General features: G+C 36.8%; 1 protein-coding gene across 2 annotated transcripts; it reads left to right on the top strand.

Annotated features, from left to right (window-relative positions):
• The first annotated feature begins 1,041 nt into the window (after positions 1–1,041).
• On the top strand, positions 1,042–10,178 carry LOC138317651 (uncharacterized). 2 transcript variants are annotated; one of them, XM_069259462.1, is made up of 3 exons: positions 1,042–1,435; positions 3,077–3,292; positions 6,389–10,178. In XM_069259462.1, the coding sequence occupies exons 1-3, from the start codon at positions 1,102–1,104 to the stop codon at positions 7,024–7,026; spliced, it is 1,188 nt and encodes a 395-aa protein (XP_069115563.1). In that variant the 5' UTR covers positions 1,042–1,101; the 3' UTR covers positions 7,027–10,178. The 2 variants fall into 2 exon arrangements, with proteins under 2 accessions (XP_069115563.1, XP_069115564.1); XM_069259463.1 differs by having other exon boundaries at positions 1,043–1,216.
• Positions 10,179–13,716: the final 3,538 nt, after the last annotated feature.

Raw genomic sequence — 13,716 nt, 5'->3', positions numbered from 1 at the left:
TGAAAAAAAAAAAAAAAAAAAATAAAATAAAAGATTTTTTTTTATGTTGTATTTTCTTGTGAATCCCGAAAAATACCAGTTACGTAATTTAAAAGCCATAAAGGTCACAGTACAGGTACACAATACACATTGGGAAACCAGCTTTACTTGTTAGCTTGGCCTGTCCATATATATACACATAAATATTTACATCCCTCGATACACTTATATAAAGGCACAACGAATTTTTGTTACGGTCTTAATGGTCAGATTCAACCTTTGGGTTAAAAACCCTCCAGGGACGCGGTTTTAAACTCCCAACTCGCGATACATCTGCATCTATTTTTCGTAGTAAAAACATGCGTTCTCTGTAGTCAAACGTAGTAAAAAAAAGTCACGTGCTTATACCTCATTCATGCCATTGGCCGGAATATACAATTGTATTATGGGTAACTAGTGATCACGTGATATTGTGTTTACTTCCAAATATGGTGATAGTTTGCTTGCCATTTCTTCGGAGAAATTGATTTATTTGAAAATATTTAGACTCCAAAATGTTATTAATATTGCATGCATATCATTTTGACTTGCACATATGCACTGTTTTACTATAAATAATGAACTGAAATGAGTTGTAAAACTGCCATTTTCACGTTTTGTAAATAAATGATATAATACGAATTGACCAATTCAATAGGTCTAACCGTCTAATCTAGGATCAGCGAAGATCGGCTAACTCCCGGCTAAATTTCAAAATTTATATTTATATATATTATTACCTGCTTTAGGGTTCAGAACATATTATAACACAGAAAAATAAGGCCAAATTATGTATAAATACGCAAAAGGAAGTAAACACGCACTCATGTGATCACTAGTTACCCACTAATACAATTCCATATTTATTTCGGCCAATGGCATGAATGAGGTTAATCACGTGACTTGTTTTACTACGTTTGACTACAAAGAACGCGTAATTGTGAGACCTAGCATAGAAAATTCCGTGCTACCGGGCGCTATCAAGCACATATTGCTGCAATATTCCCGCTGCAATTAGTACGACCAAAGAAAACTCGGAAGTGTTTCGAATATAACAAGCATTGAATCGAAGTCGGTGACAAAATGTTGCGACAACGTGCAGTGCTCGATATCCAAAATGAATTTAGAAAGATCATAAACAAAATAGCAAGCACATATGAGCTGGTGAATCTTGAAATATTTAACTGTTTCGCAGAAGGTAATTTTAAGAATGCAAACATCAGAATGCCGCTTTTTGGAATCGAGAAGACCGTGCCCTCGGATCCACCAACACCATGGATCATAAACACGATCGAGTTCGATGACGTTTTTGATTTGAGAATTTTAGAAGCGTTAACGAATATTGACACGCTTGGTGATAAAACCATGGATCCAAATTTGATGTTGGCGTACAAGTCCCTCATAAATTATATTACAGGTAGTAAACCGGGTACTATGATACAGAATGTGTACAGTACACCTGGAGGTACACAGGGGTCTGACATGAATTACCACAGGTGACAAGGGTTTGTTGTTCTGTTAATAACATATTGATGCAAATATACTACAGTATATTATTGACATGACGTCAAACTCCTGTTTAGATCTAATTACAATGAAAATAACAATAATCTAATGTATTTTATATTTATCTCGACTCTGGATTGTTATTTTAATTGTTATTCATTACAAACCTTTGTGTCTGGAATGAATACTGTAATAATGCATGCACATATTAAGTGAAATAATATGATATAACACTGTATGTTCATAATATTCATTACAGAAGCTTATTAGGCTCACATAGGAAAATGTTTTTCACGGTAACAGAAATATTTTATTGGACTGACCCTTAATTTCTGGCAGATCCATAATGTTTTTGTGGCTGCCAAATAAAAATTTACATTACCCTATAAAATATTTTCCTATGTGAGCCAAATACCCTTACATGTATTCCACTATCACACTTGGTGTTGTAAAATATCACATAAATTAAAAAAAAAAAAAAAAATTAAAGGCCCACTTACCTTTGCGAAACAAAAATTAAAAGTTTCTAAAAAAAAATTATAATATAGGAAAATGTATATCAGTGTTCTAAGAGGATGCATAAACTATGTTAAAGGGCCACTACCTTTCCGAAACGGCTTTTAATTTTTAAAATAAGAATGTAAAACGAGATCAATAATTTTGTAGAGTCGCAGAAGTTATTAACTATACGTTTACTAGCAAACTTATCATCGCCTTCAGAACTATTTAATTAGAATAAATAAAATGTTAATTTTCATAACGCGGGTCGTTTTATGTTTCCCGCCGTCGTCCTAAATGCCGCGCGGTAGTTGACTATCACTGCGCCAGACGACAAAACAGCGAAATGAATCTTCACTGTTATCGTACATTAGACAGGAAATCTTGCATATTTTTGGTGTTGTAACCTCATCTTAAGCCATCGATATATATTTTCTTTTGTTATTAATGTTTTTATGAAACCTTTAAATTTTGCTCCGGAAAGGTAGTGGGCCTTTAAGTTTTAACAGTGAAGATTCATTTGACTGTTTGCCGTCTGGCGCAGTGATAATCAACCGACGCACAGTATTATTAGGCCGACAGCAGGAAACATAAAACAACCTGTGTTATGACAATTAACATTTAATTTATTTAAAATTAAATTATTAAGTATATGTGATGGTAAGTCACAGTAGCATTAATTGTAAGTCAATAACCTTTGTGACTCTATAAAATTATCAATTTTTTCCATTTCCATTTTAAAAATTTAAAGCCGTTTCGGAAAGGTAGTGGCCCTTTAAAGGTCCATGTAACCTTTCCCAAACAGCTTTAAATTTTTAGAATTAGAATGTAACATTAGATTGATAACTTTGTAGAGTTGCAAAAGTCATTAGCTTACCTGTAATACTAAACTTATTGTCGCCTTCTGAACATTTCAATTGAAATAAATCAAATGTTAATTTTTCATAGCATGGGTCTTATGTTTCCAGTCGTCATCGTAACAGTGGTAGGGTTAACAAGAGATACAAAACTATATTTTCCGGTATACTGTAAACATTTTTTTCTCTTCTTGCAGAAAAAGAAAAGCATGATCTATGTTTATCAAGGATTTGCAAAGCACAGGATGGAAGTTTGCCAGAATCATCCTCAGAGACTGATATAGCCTATGCTCTAGGTGTCCATTTGTTTGGCCCTCTGACCGGTGGATCATGTGTCGTAGATAACCACTCAAGGTCAAAGAGTTGTCCTGGTGGCTGTAAAGCTACAGCACAGAAAGGACCTACAGGCATTGGTAAGGATATTGTAATGTTAGACATGTAAGGAAACATCCTCTATATGCAGGGGTTACTATCACTGACATTATATCCACCCCTGAACTATCTCATAGTAGAACTGGAGGCTTTTTTTGTTTATTTGAGTTTTAGGGCCCATCAACAACTAAGGTCATTTAGGGCATAAAAAACCCACCAAAAAACAAAACAAACTGGAGACAGTTCAGGAGAAAAACCTGACCAATCACAGAAAGAGTGATGCCCAACTTCAAAGCAACATAGTCCACCACAGTGTATCATTATACAATTCCTTTGATGTACAATCAAAGGATCAAATTGCTGGAACCTGTGTCTTCTGTTACCTCCAGATTTACTATGAGATAGTCCAGGGGTATATATAACGTCAGTTATAGTATACCCTGGAGTATTGAGGATAGCAATGGAAGAAATTCTACAAAATAAAAAAAATTGAAAAGAAAATTATTCTCACGCAAATATGTAATCTGATTATAACATACATCTTAATAACTGTTTAATAGAGGATCTGACAACATCTCATAAGGAATCACAACTTTGGTGACCTTTATTCCATCTGTTCTGCAGATGAAATGCATTTGCTACACCTAGCTACATCAATTAAATCAATTAAAAACAATATTTTGTCCCAGTATCTTTTTGGCGAGATGACTACATACACAAAAATAATCCTGACAGCTCTTTAAAACTATTTGATAACCTGCCATTCTCTTCCAAGATTCTGGACGCAACAATTTGATTGGCCAATTTGATAAGGTCACCAGAACATGACCCCTAATGAGAGGTTGTCAGATCTTTTATCAAATGCAGTGATAATAAAAATCTATATAAATCAGATTGGCAAATATTTGTTGACAGAACGAATAAGATTCTAGAGTTCTTTCCCTTTATCTGACTAGATTTATGTTCGGTTACACTACCTGACATTCTAGTTATCTTTTTAGTACTTATAGAATATATGTATATCTAAAATCGAACCCTTATGGCGAATTCACACAATATCCTATATAGTCACCCTCTTTATACTCCAGGGGTTAATATCACTGATGATATAGTCACCCTATAGTAAAACTTGAGGCAATAAAAAACACAGTCGATTTGAATGGTATTTCGATTTACACTGATGGAATTATATAATGGTACACTGTGGTTGACTATTACTTTGAAGTAAGGCATCACTTTCTCTGTAATCATCAAAGAATGTCTCTGCTGGCTTGTGATTGGTCAGTTTTTAGCTCACCTGGCCCGAAGGGCCGTTGAGAGCTTATGTCATGGTGCTGCTTCCCGCTTATGTCATGGTGCTGCATCCGTCGTCCGCCTGTCAACATTTCCTTTAAATCGCTACTTGTCCTATAGTTCTGCATGGACAAATTTGGCTAGAAAAATCCTTGGGGGAAGGGGAACAGAGTTTGTATAAATTTTGGCTCTGATCCCCCCGGGGGCAGGAGGGGTGGGGCCCAATAGGGGAAATAGAGGTAAATCCTATAAATCACTACTTGTCCTAGTCCTAGAGTTCTGCATGGATTGAAACCAAATTTGGCCAGAAACATTCGTTGGGGAAGGGAAACAGAGTTTGTATACATTTTGGCTCTGACCCCCCCCCCTCCCCTTATAGAGGTAAATCCTATAAATCGCTACTTGTCCTAGAGTTCTGCATGGATTGAAACCAAATTTGGCCAGAAACATTCGTTGGGAAAGGGGAACAGAGTTTGTATAAATTTTGGCTCTCCCCCCCCCTCCCTCCTCCCAAGGGGTCAATACTTCCATAAAAACGACTTCTTCTCTAAAACTAAGCGTGGGATAGGACCCATCCTTATAGGGTGGGGATTCAAAATTGTACAAATCATGGGACTGACCCCACCGGAGGCTGAGGGGCGGGGTCAAAAGGGATCAATTTGGCTATTTCCATTTAAATGACTTCTTCTCTGAAACTAAGCATGGGATTGCAGTCATAATGCAATGGTCGCATCCTTATAGTTGGATATTAAAAATTATACGAATGATGGGGCTGCCTTCAATGATCAATATTTCTATATTGCCTACTAATCCCTGGAGTATGTAGGATAACCACATGCACAATGTTGATTAGAATATTGAATTTTGAATAAATTGGTTATCTTCTCTTCAAAACTGACATCCTGCTAAAGTTAAATTATGTCAAACATATTTTCCCAAGATAGGTAAAGATAGATTCTTATCGCTGGCACTTTCAGGGTTGCCCCCATCTGAGAGGCGATATTTTTAATGTCATTCAAACAACATTGTGACGTAACATAATCAAAAAAATAAAAAGGGAAGGTATTTACGTTATATAACTGAAAGTTAATATTGCCCATGGCACTAATTACTGCTCAGTGCTAGTTTAAAAAAATTTATAAAAAATTTTTTCTTGCATAATCTCATGGTTAAAGGCCCATTACCTTTCCGGAGCAAAATATAAAGGTTTCTTAAAAAACATTAATAACATCAGAAAATGCATACCGATGACCTAAAATAAGGTTACGACACCAAACATATGCAAGATTTCCTGCGTAATATATGAAAACAGTGGAGAGTTAGTTTGCTGTTTTGCAGTCTGGAGCAGTGATAATCAACTACCGCGCGGTATTTAGGACGACGGTAGGAAACATAATACGACCCGTGTTATGAAAATAAATATTTTATATATTTTAATCAAATTGTTCAGAAGGTGATGATAAATGTAGTATTAACGGTAAGTTAATAATTTTTAAGACTCTACAAAATTATCAATCTTGTTTTACATTCCCGTTTTAAAAATTAAGAGCCATTTCGGAAAGGTAGTGGGCCTTTAAGTTCAAATCTGGCATATTGTGAAATAGATATATCGTAAATAACCAATTTCCACAGATATCTAAATGTTCACTCAATGGGATTTTCCTTGTAAGATATTTGATGTCTGTGTGTGCAAATTATCTATATATTTCTGCACTGAATGAGCTAATTTTCTGCAAAACATGTAAATAACCAATTCAATGATTTTTAGGAAAAAATAACCAAATTTTATGTGGGATGATGTTTATCAATAAACCTAATATTTTGAAACATTTTTTACATTTTAGGTGCCGTTCAAATTTGGCATGGGTTTGCTGACATCATAGTGAATCATAAGATCCCAGTGGATGTTTGGAAGGAGGTTACAGATGTTTGTACAGCTGGGCCCGATAGAGACAGTGACGAGAGTTCTGATAGTGAAACAGACGAAAGCCCAGGTTCAACGTATTCATCAGATATTATGTCAATGAAACAGCCACTTTGTCAGTTAATAGCACAAACCATTACCAACAGTTTTGCTCAAGTGAATCAGAATAAACGACTTTCTAATTTCCTTATTCCTGCATTTGGCTGTTCTAATAAACAACTAGTGATTTTTGGATATGACTCGGAAAATGACATTCTTGTGAAAAAAATTGACCCAATTCTTCTTTGGACTAGTACAGATGATGACAGATGGCATCTGTCAGTTTCTGCTGTTGTTCATATCTGGATGTACATTCACTTTCAATTTCTGATGATTCCGTCTTTAACTAAAAGATGCGAAACCAACATTCAATCAAATTTTCATAAGTGCAACACAGTTGAACTCTTTCGGAGATACTCAAGATGTCATACAAAACAGTTTCCACTGGAGGAGCGTATCAATCTTCTCAGTACACCACATACACGTATCAAACCAGTCAAGAAAATTAAGTTGAATTGATTTGTATCTTAACTGTTTCCAAAAGACAGAGTTTGCTCAGGATTGCATTGTTTACTCGGCATTGTTTAACATAACTTCAAACTTGTTTTGTGAGGATTTAATTCTGAAATCCTTGAAGCAGGACTGTTTTCTAAATTATAAGTTGCAAAATTGCTTTTAGAACTTTTAGATATGGGTTCAGTAAAGGCCCTTGATTAGTAAATGTTAAACCATTAATAATAACAAATAAGTTACAACTATCTAATGACATTATTCACTAAAGTGAATACAGTTTTACTTTATTAACTTTTCTGTATGACTTCAATACAATTCTTTTATTTCTGTAAGTTTACAACTTGGAATATCAACATAACATACACTCAACAAGGGTTAACAGTACATTTCCATAAAAAAGTGACAAATTGTAGTATACATATTATTTGATTCTACTGTTGTTACTTTAATATCCAATATATATAGATCTTTTAGGTTATGTGTACTAAGCAATTCAATAACTTTGTAAACAGATGGCTTTACCTGAAAATTTTGGATAAATAAATAAAAAATGATATTCATTTTTTATTTCGAAGAGTTTCTTCATTATCTATTTTAATATTCCTTTGAACATTTCTATATCTACCTGTCTAGATTGTAAGATTAAGAGCCAAATGACGGAGTTACAGAAATTCTACGTTGTTTTGAAAGATGCAAATTTGTTATCACCTTTAATTAAAAAACCAAATATCCCAAGTTGTGGTAAAAGATTGATTCATTTATGACTGATATAGATTGTTTAAAGATGCTCCACCGCCGACAGAGCATAAATGATACTCATCATTTTAACAATAATTGGCATTTAAGAATATATATGTCCAATTACACAAAAAATAATGTGAAATATTCATTTTGCGTTTGGTGCATGCACAATCATTACCTCAGCCATATAGGGCAAAGTGACACTGAATTTTTTTTACAGTTTTTAATATTTTTTTAAAATTTTGATGTAAAATTAGAAGCTCAAACTCCAGAGCGAATTCATCAAAGTCCACACAGTTGTTCATGAGAGCAGTGATTTTAAGTTTTACTTTAATTTTATTTATTGAGCTATACATGCTAGGGCGATGTTAACTTTTAAGCATTTAACGTCTTTCAGTTGACATTCATAGCAAATATGAATGCCAAATTAATATTGGCTTTGAAAGCAAACTGAAAGACGTTCAATGCTTATATTTACATTTGATAACAATTTTATGATGAAATCCCGAGAGATTTTGTGTCAAGATGAAGAAATAATTAAAGATCATCAAAGACGGAACAGCCAGTTGAACAGCCATCTTCCATTATTGGTGGCATGAGATTATGACGTCACAGTGATAATGATGTCAAAATAAGCGGATGGCAGTTCATAGACTGATGCATGCAAACTGCGCTTGGTAAGGTTACATAGTGGGACTGCAATTAAAATGTAAATATATAACCATAGAGCTAATGTATGTCTTCATTCATTTGATGTTTGTAGATTCAAAGAACTGACAGACAAGAGACAGTAGATAATAAACTGTGTCATTATTCATTAAAATTGAGATTTTCATTTCTTTGGAAGGTCTTGAATGAATTGCTCTGGCTATGTATATTGTACTGGCAGGACAGTACGACATTTTGTTGGGTTTTGCCCCAATGTCAGTACAGTGTGACTGTTTGGTGAATTTTGCCAAAATATCAAGACAGTACGACTGTTTGGAGAGTTTTACCTCGGTGTCAAAAGTATGACTGTTTGGTGAGATTAACCCCAATGTCATTACTTTGCGACGTTTTGGTGAGCTTTATCACAGAGTCAGTAAAGTGCGACTGTTTGATGAGCTTTTCCCAAATGTCAACACACTGCGACTATTTGGTGAGCTTAACCCCCGAGTCAGTAAAATGCGACTGTTTGGTGAGCTTTACCCCAATTTCAGTTCAGTTCGACTGTTTGCTGAGCTTTTCTCCAGTGTAATTACAGTGCGACTGTTTGACGGGCTTTACCCCGATGTCAGAAAAGTGCGACTGTTTGGTGAGCTTTACCTTAATGTCATTACAGTGCGACTGTTTGGTGAACTTTACTCCAATGTAATTACAGTGCTACTGTTTGATGAGCTTTACCCTTATGTCAGTAAAGAGCGACTGTTTGATGAGCCTTACTCCAATTTAATTACAGTGCTACTGTCAGAAAAGTGCGACTGTTTTGTGAGCATTACCCCAGAGTCAGTAAAATTTGACTTTTTTGTGAGTTTTACCATAATGTCAGTACAGTGCGACTGTTTGATGAGCCTTACCCCTATGTCTGTACAGTTCGAATGTTTGGTGAGCTTTACCCCAATATCAGTAAAGTGCGATTTTGGTGAGATAAACCCTGATTTCATTTCAGTGCGACTGTTTGGTGGGCTTTACTCCAATGTCTGCAATGTGTGACTATTTGTGAGCCATACTCCAATGTAATTACAGTGCTACTGTTTGATGAGCTTTACCCTTATGTCAGTAAAGTGCGGCTATTCGGTGAGCTTTACTCCAATGTAATTACAGTGCTATTGTTTGATGAGCGTTACCCCGATGTCAGAAAAGTGCGACTGTTTGGTGAGCTTTACCCTAATGTCATTACAGTACGGCTGTTTGGTGAGCTTTACCCCAATGTCAGTAAAGTACGACTGATTGTTTAGCTTTTCCCCAATGTCAATTTTGTGCGACTATTTGGTGAGGTTTACCCCAGAGACTGTAAAGTCCGACTGTTCGGTGACATTTACCAAAATGTCAGTTATCTGCGACTGATTGGTTAGATTTACCAAAATGTCAGTTAAGTGCGACTGTTTGGTTAGCTTCACTCCAATGTCAGTTTTGTGCGACTGATTGTTTAGCTTTACTCCAATGTCAGTACAGTGCGACTGTTTGGTGAGGTTTACCCAAATGTCAACACACTGCGATTGTTTGGTGAGCCTAACCCCAGAGTCAGTAAAATGCGACTGTTTGATGAGTTATGCCCAAATGTCAGTACAGTGTGATTGTTTTGTGAGTATTACCCCAGAGTCAGTAAAATATGACTTTTTGGTGAGTTCTACTCCAATGTCAGTAAAATGTGTCATTACTGTTCGACTTTTTGATGAGCTTTATCCTAGAGTCAGAAAAATGCGACTGTTTGGTGAGATTTACCAAAATGTCAGTTAAGTGCGACTGTCTGGTAAGATTTACCCAAATGTCATTAAAAGGTGACTATATGGTGAGTTTTTCCCTACTGTCATTACAGTGCGACTGTTTGGTGAGCTTTACTCCAATGTAGTTACAGTGCGACTGTTTGGTGAGCTTTACCCTAATGTCATTACAGTACGGCTGTTTGGTGAGCTTTACCCAAATGTCAGTAAAGTACGACTGTTTGGTGAGATTTACCAAAATGTCAGTTAAGTGCGACTGTTTGGTTAACTTCACTCCAATGTCAGTTTTGTGCGACTATTTGGTGAGGTTTACCCTAGAGTCAGTAAAGTGTGACTGTTTGGTGAGCTTTAACCCAATGTTAGTACAGTGCTACTGTTTGGTGAGTTTTACCCTAATATCAGTACACTGCGACTGTTTGATGAGCCTAACCCAAGATTCAGTAAAATACGGCTGTTTGGTGATTTTTGCCTAAATGTCAGCACAGTATGACTGTTTTGTGGCATTACCCTAGAGTCAGTAAAATGTTACTTTTTGGTGAGTTTTACCCGAATGTCTGTACAGTGCGGATGTTTGGTGAGCTTAACCCCAGAGTCAGTAAAGTATGACTGTTTGGTGAGCTTTACTCCAATGTCTACAGTACTTTTTGGTGAGCTTTACTCCAATGTGATTACAGTGCTACTTTTTGATGAGTTTTACCCTGATGTCAGAAAAGTGCGACTGTTTGGTGAGCTTATCCTAATGTCATTACAGTGCGACTGTTTGGTGAGCTTTGCTCCAATGTAATTACACTGCTACTGTTTGATGAGCTTTACCCTAATGCCATTACAGTACGGCTGTTTGGTGAGCTTTACCCCAAAGTCAGTAAAGTGCGACCGTTTGGTAAGCTTTACCCAAATGTCAGTAAAGTACGACTGTTTGGTGAGATTTACCAAAATGTCAGTTAAGTGCGACTGTTTGGTTAACTTCACTCCAATGTCAGTTTTGTGCGACTATTTGGTGAGGTTTACCCTAGAGTCAGTAAAGTGTGACTGTTTGATGAGCCTAACCCAAGATTCAGTAAAATACGGCTGTTTGGTGATTTTTGCCTAAATGTCAGCACAGTATGACTGTTTTGTGGCATTACCCTAGAGTCAGTAAAATGTTTACTTTTTGGTGAGTTTTACCCGAATGTCTGTACAGTGCGGATGTTTGGTGAGCTTAACCCCAGAGTCAGTAAAGTATGACTGTTTGGTGAGCTTTACTCCAATGTCTACAGTACTTTTTGGTGAGCTTTACTCCAATGTGATTACAGTGCTACTTTTTGATGAGTTTTACCCTGATGTCAGAAAAGTGCGACTGTTTGGTGAGCTTATCCTAATGTCATTACAGTGCGACTGTTTGGTGAGCTTTGCTCCAATGTAATTACACTGCTACTGTTTGATGAGCTTTACCCTAATGCCATTACAGTACGGCTGTTTGGTGAGCTTTACCCCAAAGTCAGTAAAGTGCGACCGTTTGGTAAGCTTTACCCAAATGTCAGTAAAGTACGACTGTTTGGTGAGATTTACCAAAATGTCAGTTAAGTGCGACTGTTTGGTTAACTTCACTCCAATGTCAGTTTTGTGCGACTATTTGGTGAGGTTTACCCTAGAGTCAGTAAAGTGTGACTGTTTGGTGAGCTTTAACCCAATGTTAGTACAGTGCTACTGTTTGGTGAGTTTTACCCTAATATCAGTACACTGCGACTGTTTGATGAGCCTAACCCAAGATTCAGTAAAATACGGCTGTTTGGTGATTTTTGCCTAAATGTCAGCACAGTATGACTGTTTTGTGGCATTACCCTAGAGTCAGTAAAATGTTACTTTTTGGTGAGTTTTACCCGAATGTCTGTACAGTGCGGATGTTTGGTGAGCTTAACCCCAGAGTCAGTAAAGTATGACTGTTTGGTGAGCTTTACTCCAATGTCTACAGTACTTTTTGGTGAGCTTTACTCCAATGTGATTACAGTGCTACTTTTTGATGAGTTTTACCCTGATGTCAGAAAAGTGCGACTGTTTGGTGAGCTTTATCCTAATGTCATTACAGTGCGACTGTTTGGTGAGCTTTATCCTAATGTCATTACAGTGCGACTGTTTGGTGAGCTTTGCTCCAATGTAATTACAGTGCTACTTTTTGATGAGTTTTACCCTGATGTCAGAAAAGTGCGACTGTTTGGTGAGCTTTATCCTAATGTCATTACAGTGCGACTGTTTGGTGAGCTTTACTCCAATGTGATTACAGTGCTACTTTTTGATGAGTTTTACCCTGATGTCAGAAAAGTGCGACTGTTTGGTGAGCTTTATCCTAATGTCATTACAGTGCGACTGTTTGGTGAGCTTATCCTAATGTCATTACAGTGCGACTGTTTGGTGAGCTTTGCTCCAATGTAATTACACTGCTACTGTTTGATGAGCTTTACCCTAATGCCATTACAGTACGGCTGTTTGGTGAGCTTTACCCCAAAGTCAGTAGAGTGCGACCGTTTGGTAAGCTTTACCCAAATGTCAGTAAAGTACGACTGTTTGGTGAGATTTACCAAAATGTCAGTTAAGTGCGACTGTTTGGTTAACTTCACTCCAATGTCAGTTTTGTGCGACTATTTGGTGAGGTTTACCCTAGAGTCAGTAAAGTGTGACTGTTTGATGAGCCTAACCCAAGATTCAGTAAAATACGGCTGTTTGGTGATTTTTGCCTAAATGTCAGCACAGTATGACTGTTTTGTGGCATTACCCTAGAGTCAGTAAAATGTTACTTTTTGGTGAGTTTTACCCGAATGTCTGTACAGTGCGGATGTTTGGTGAGCTTAACCCCAGAGTCAGTAAAGTATGACTGTTTGGTGAGCTTTACTCCAATGTCTACAGTACTTTTTGGTGAGCTTTACTCCAATGTGATTACAGTGCTACTTTTTGATGAGTTTTACCCTGATGTCAGAAAAGTGCGACTGTTTGGTGAGCTTATCCTAATGTCATTACAGTGCGACTGTTTGGTGAGCTTTGCTCCAATGTAATTACACTGCTACTGTTTGATGAGCTTTACCCTAATGCCATTACAGTACGGCTGTTTGGTGAGCTTTACCCCAAAGTCAGTAAAGTGCGACCGTTTGGTAAGCTTTACCCAAATGTCAGTAAAGTACGACTGTTTGGTGAGATTTACCAAAATGTCAGTTAAGTGCGACTGTTTGGTTAACTTCACTCCAATGTCAGTTTTGTGCGACTATTTGGTGAGGTTTACCCTAGAGTCAGTAAAGTGTGACTGTTTGGTGAGCTTTAACCCAATGTTAGTACAGTGCTACTGTTTGGTGAGTTTTACCCTAATATCAGTACACTGCGACTGTTTGATGAGCCTAACCCAAGATTCAGTAAAATACGGCTGTTTGGTGATTTTTGCCTAAATGTCAGCACAGTATGACTGTTTTGTGGCATTACCCTAGAGTCAGTAAAATGTTACTTTTTGGTGAGTTTTACCCGAATGTCTGTACAGTGCGGATGTTTGGTGAGCTTAACCCCAGAGTCA

This window comes from Argopecten irradians, chromosome 3 (assembly GCF_041381155.1).
Source record: "Argopecten irradians isolate NY chromosome 3, Ai_NY, whole genome shotgun sequence".
NCBI classification, from domain to species: Eukaryota; Metazoa; Mollusca; class Bivalvia; order Pectinida; family Pectinidae; genus Argopecten; species Argopecten irradians.
The sequence above is the reverse complement of the archived record's forward strand: the minus strand, read 5'-3'. Positions and strand labels throughout refer to the sequence as shown.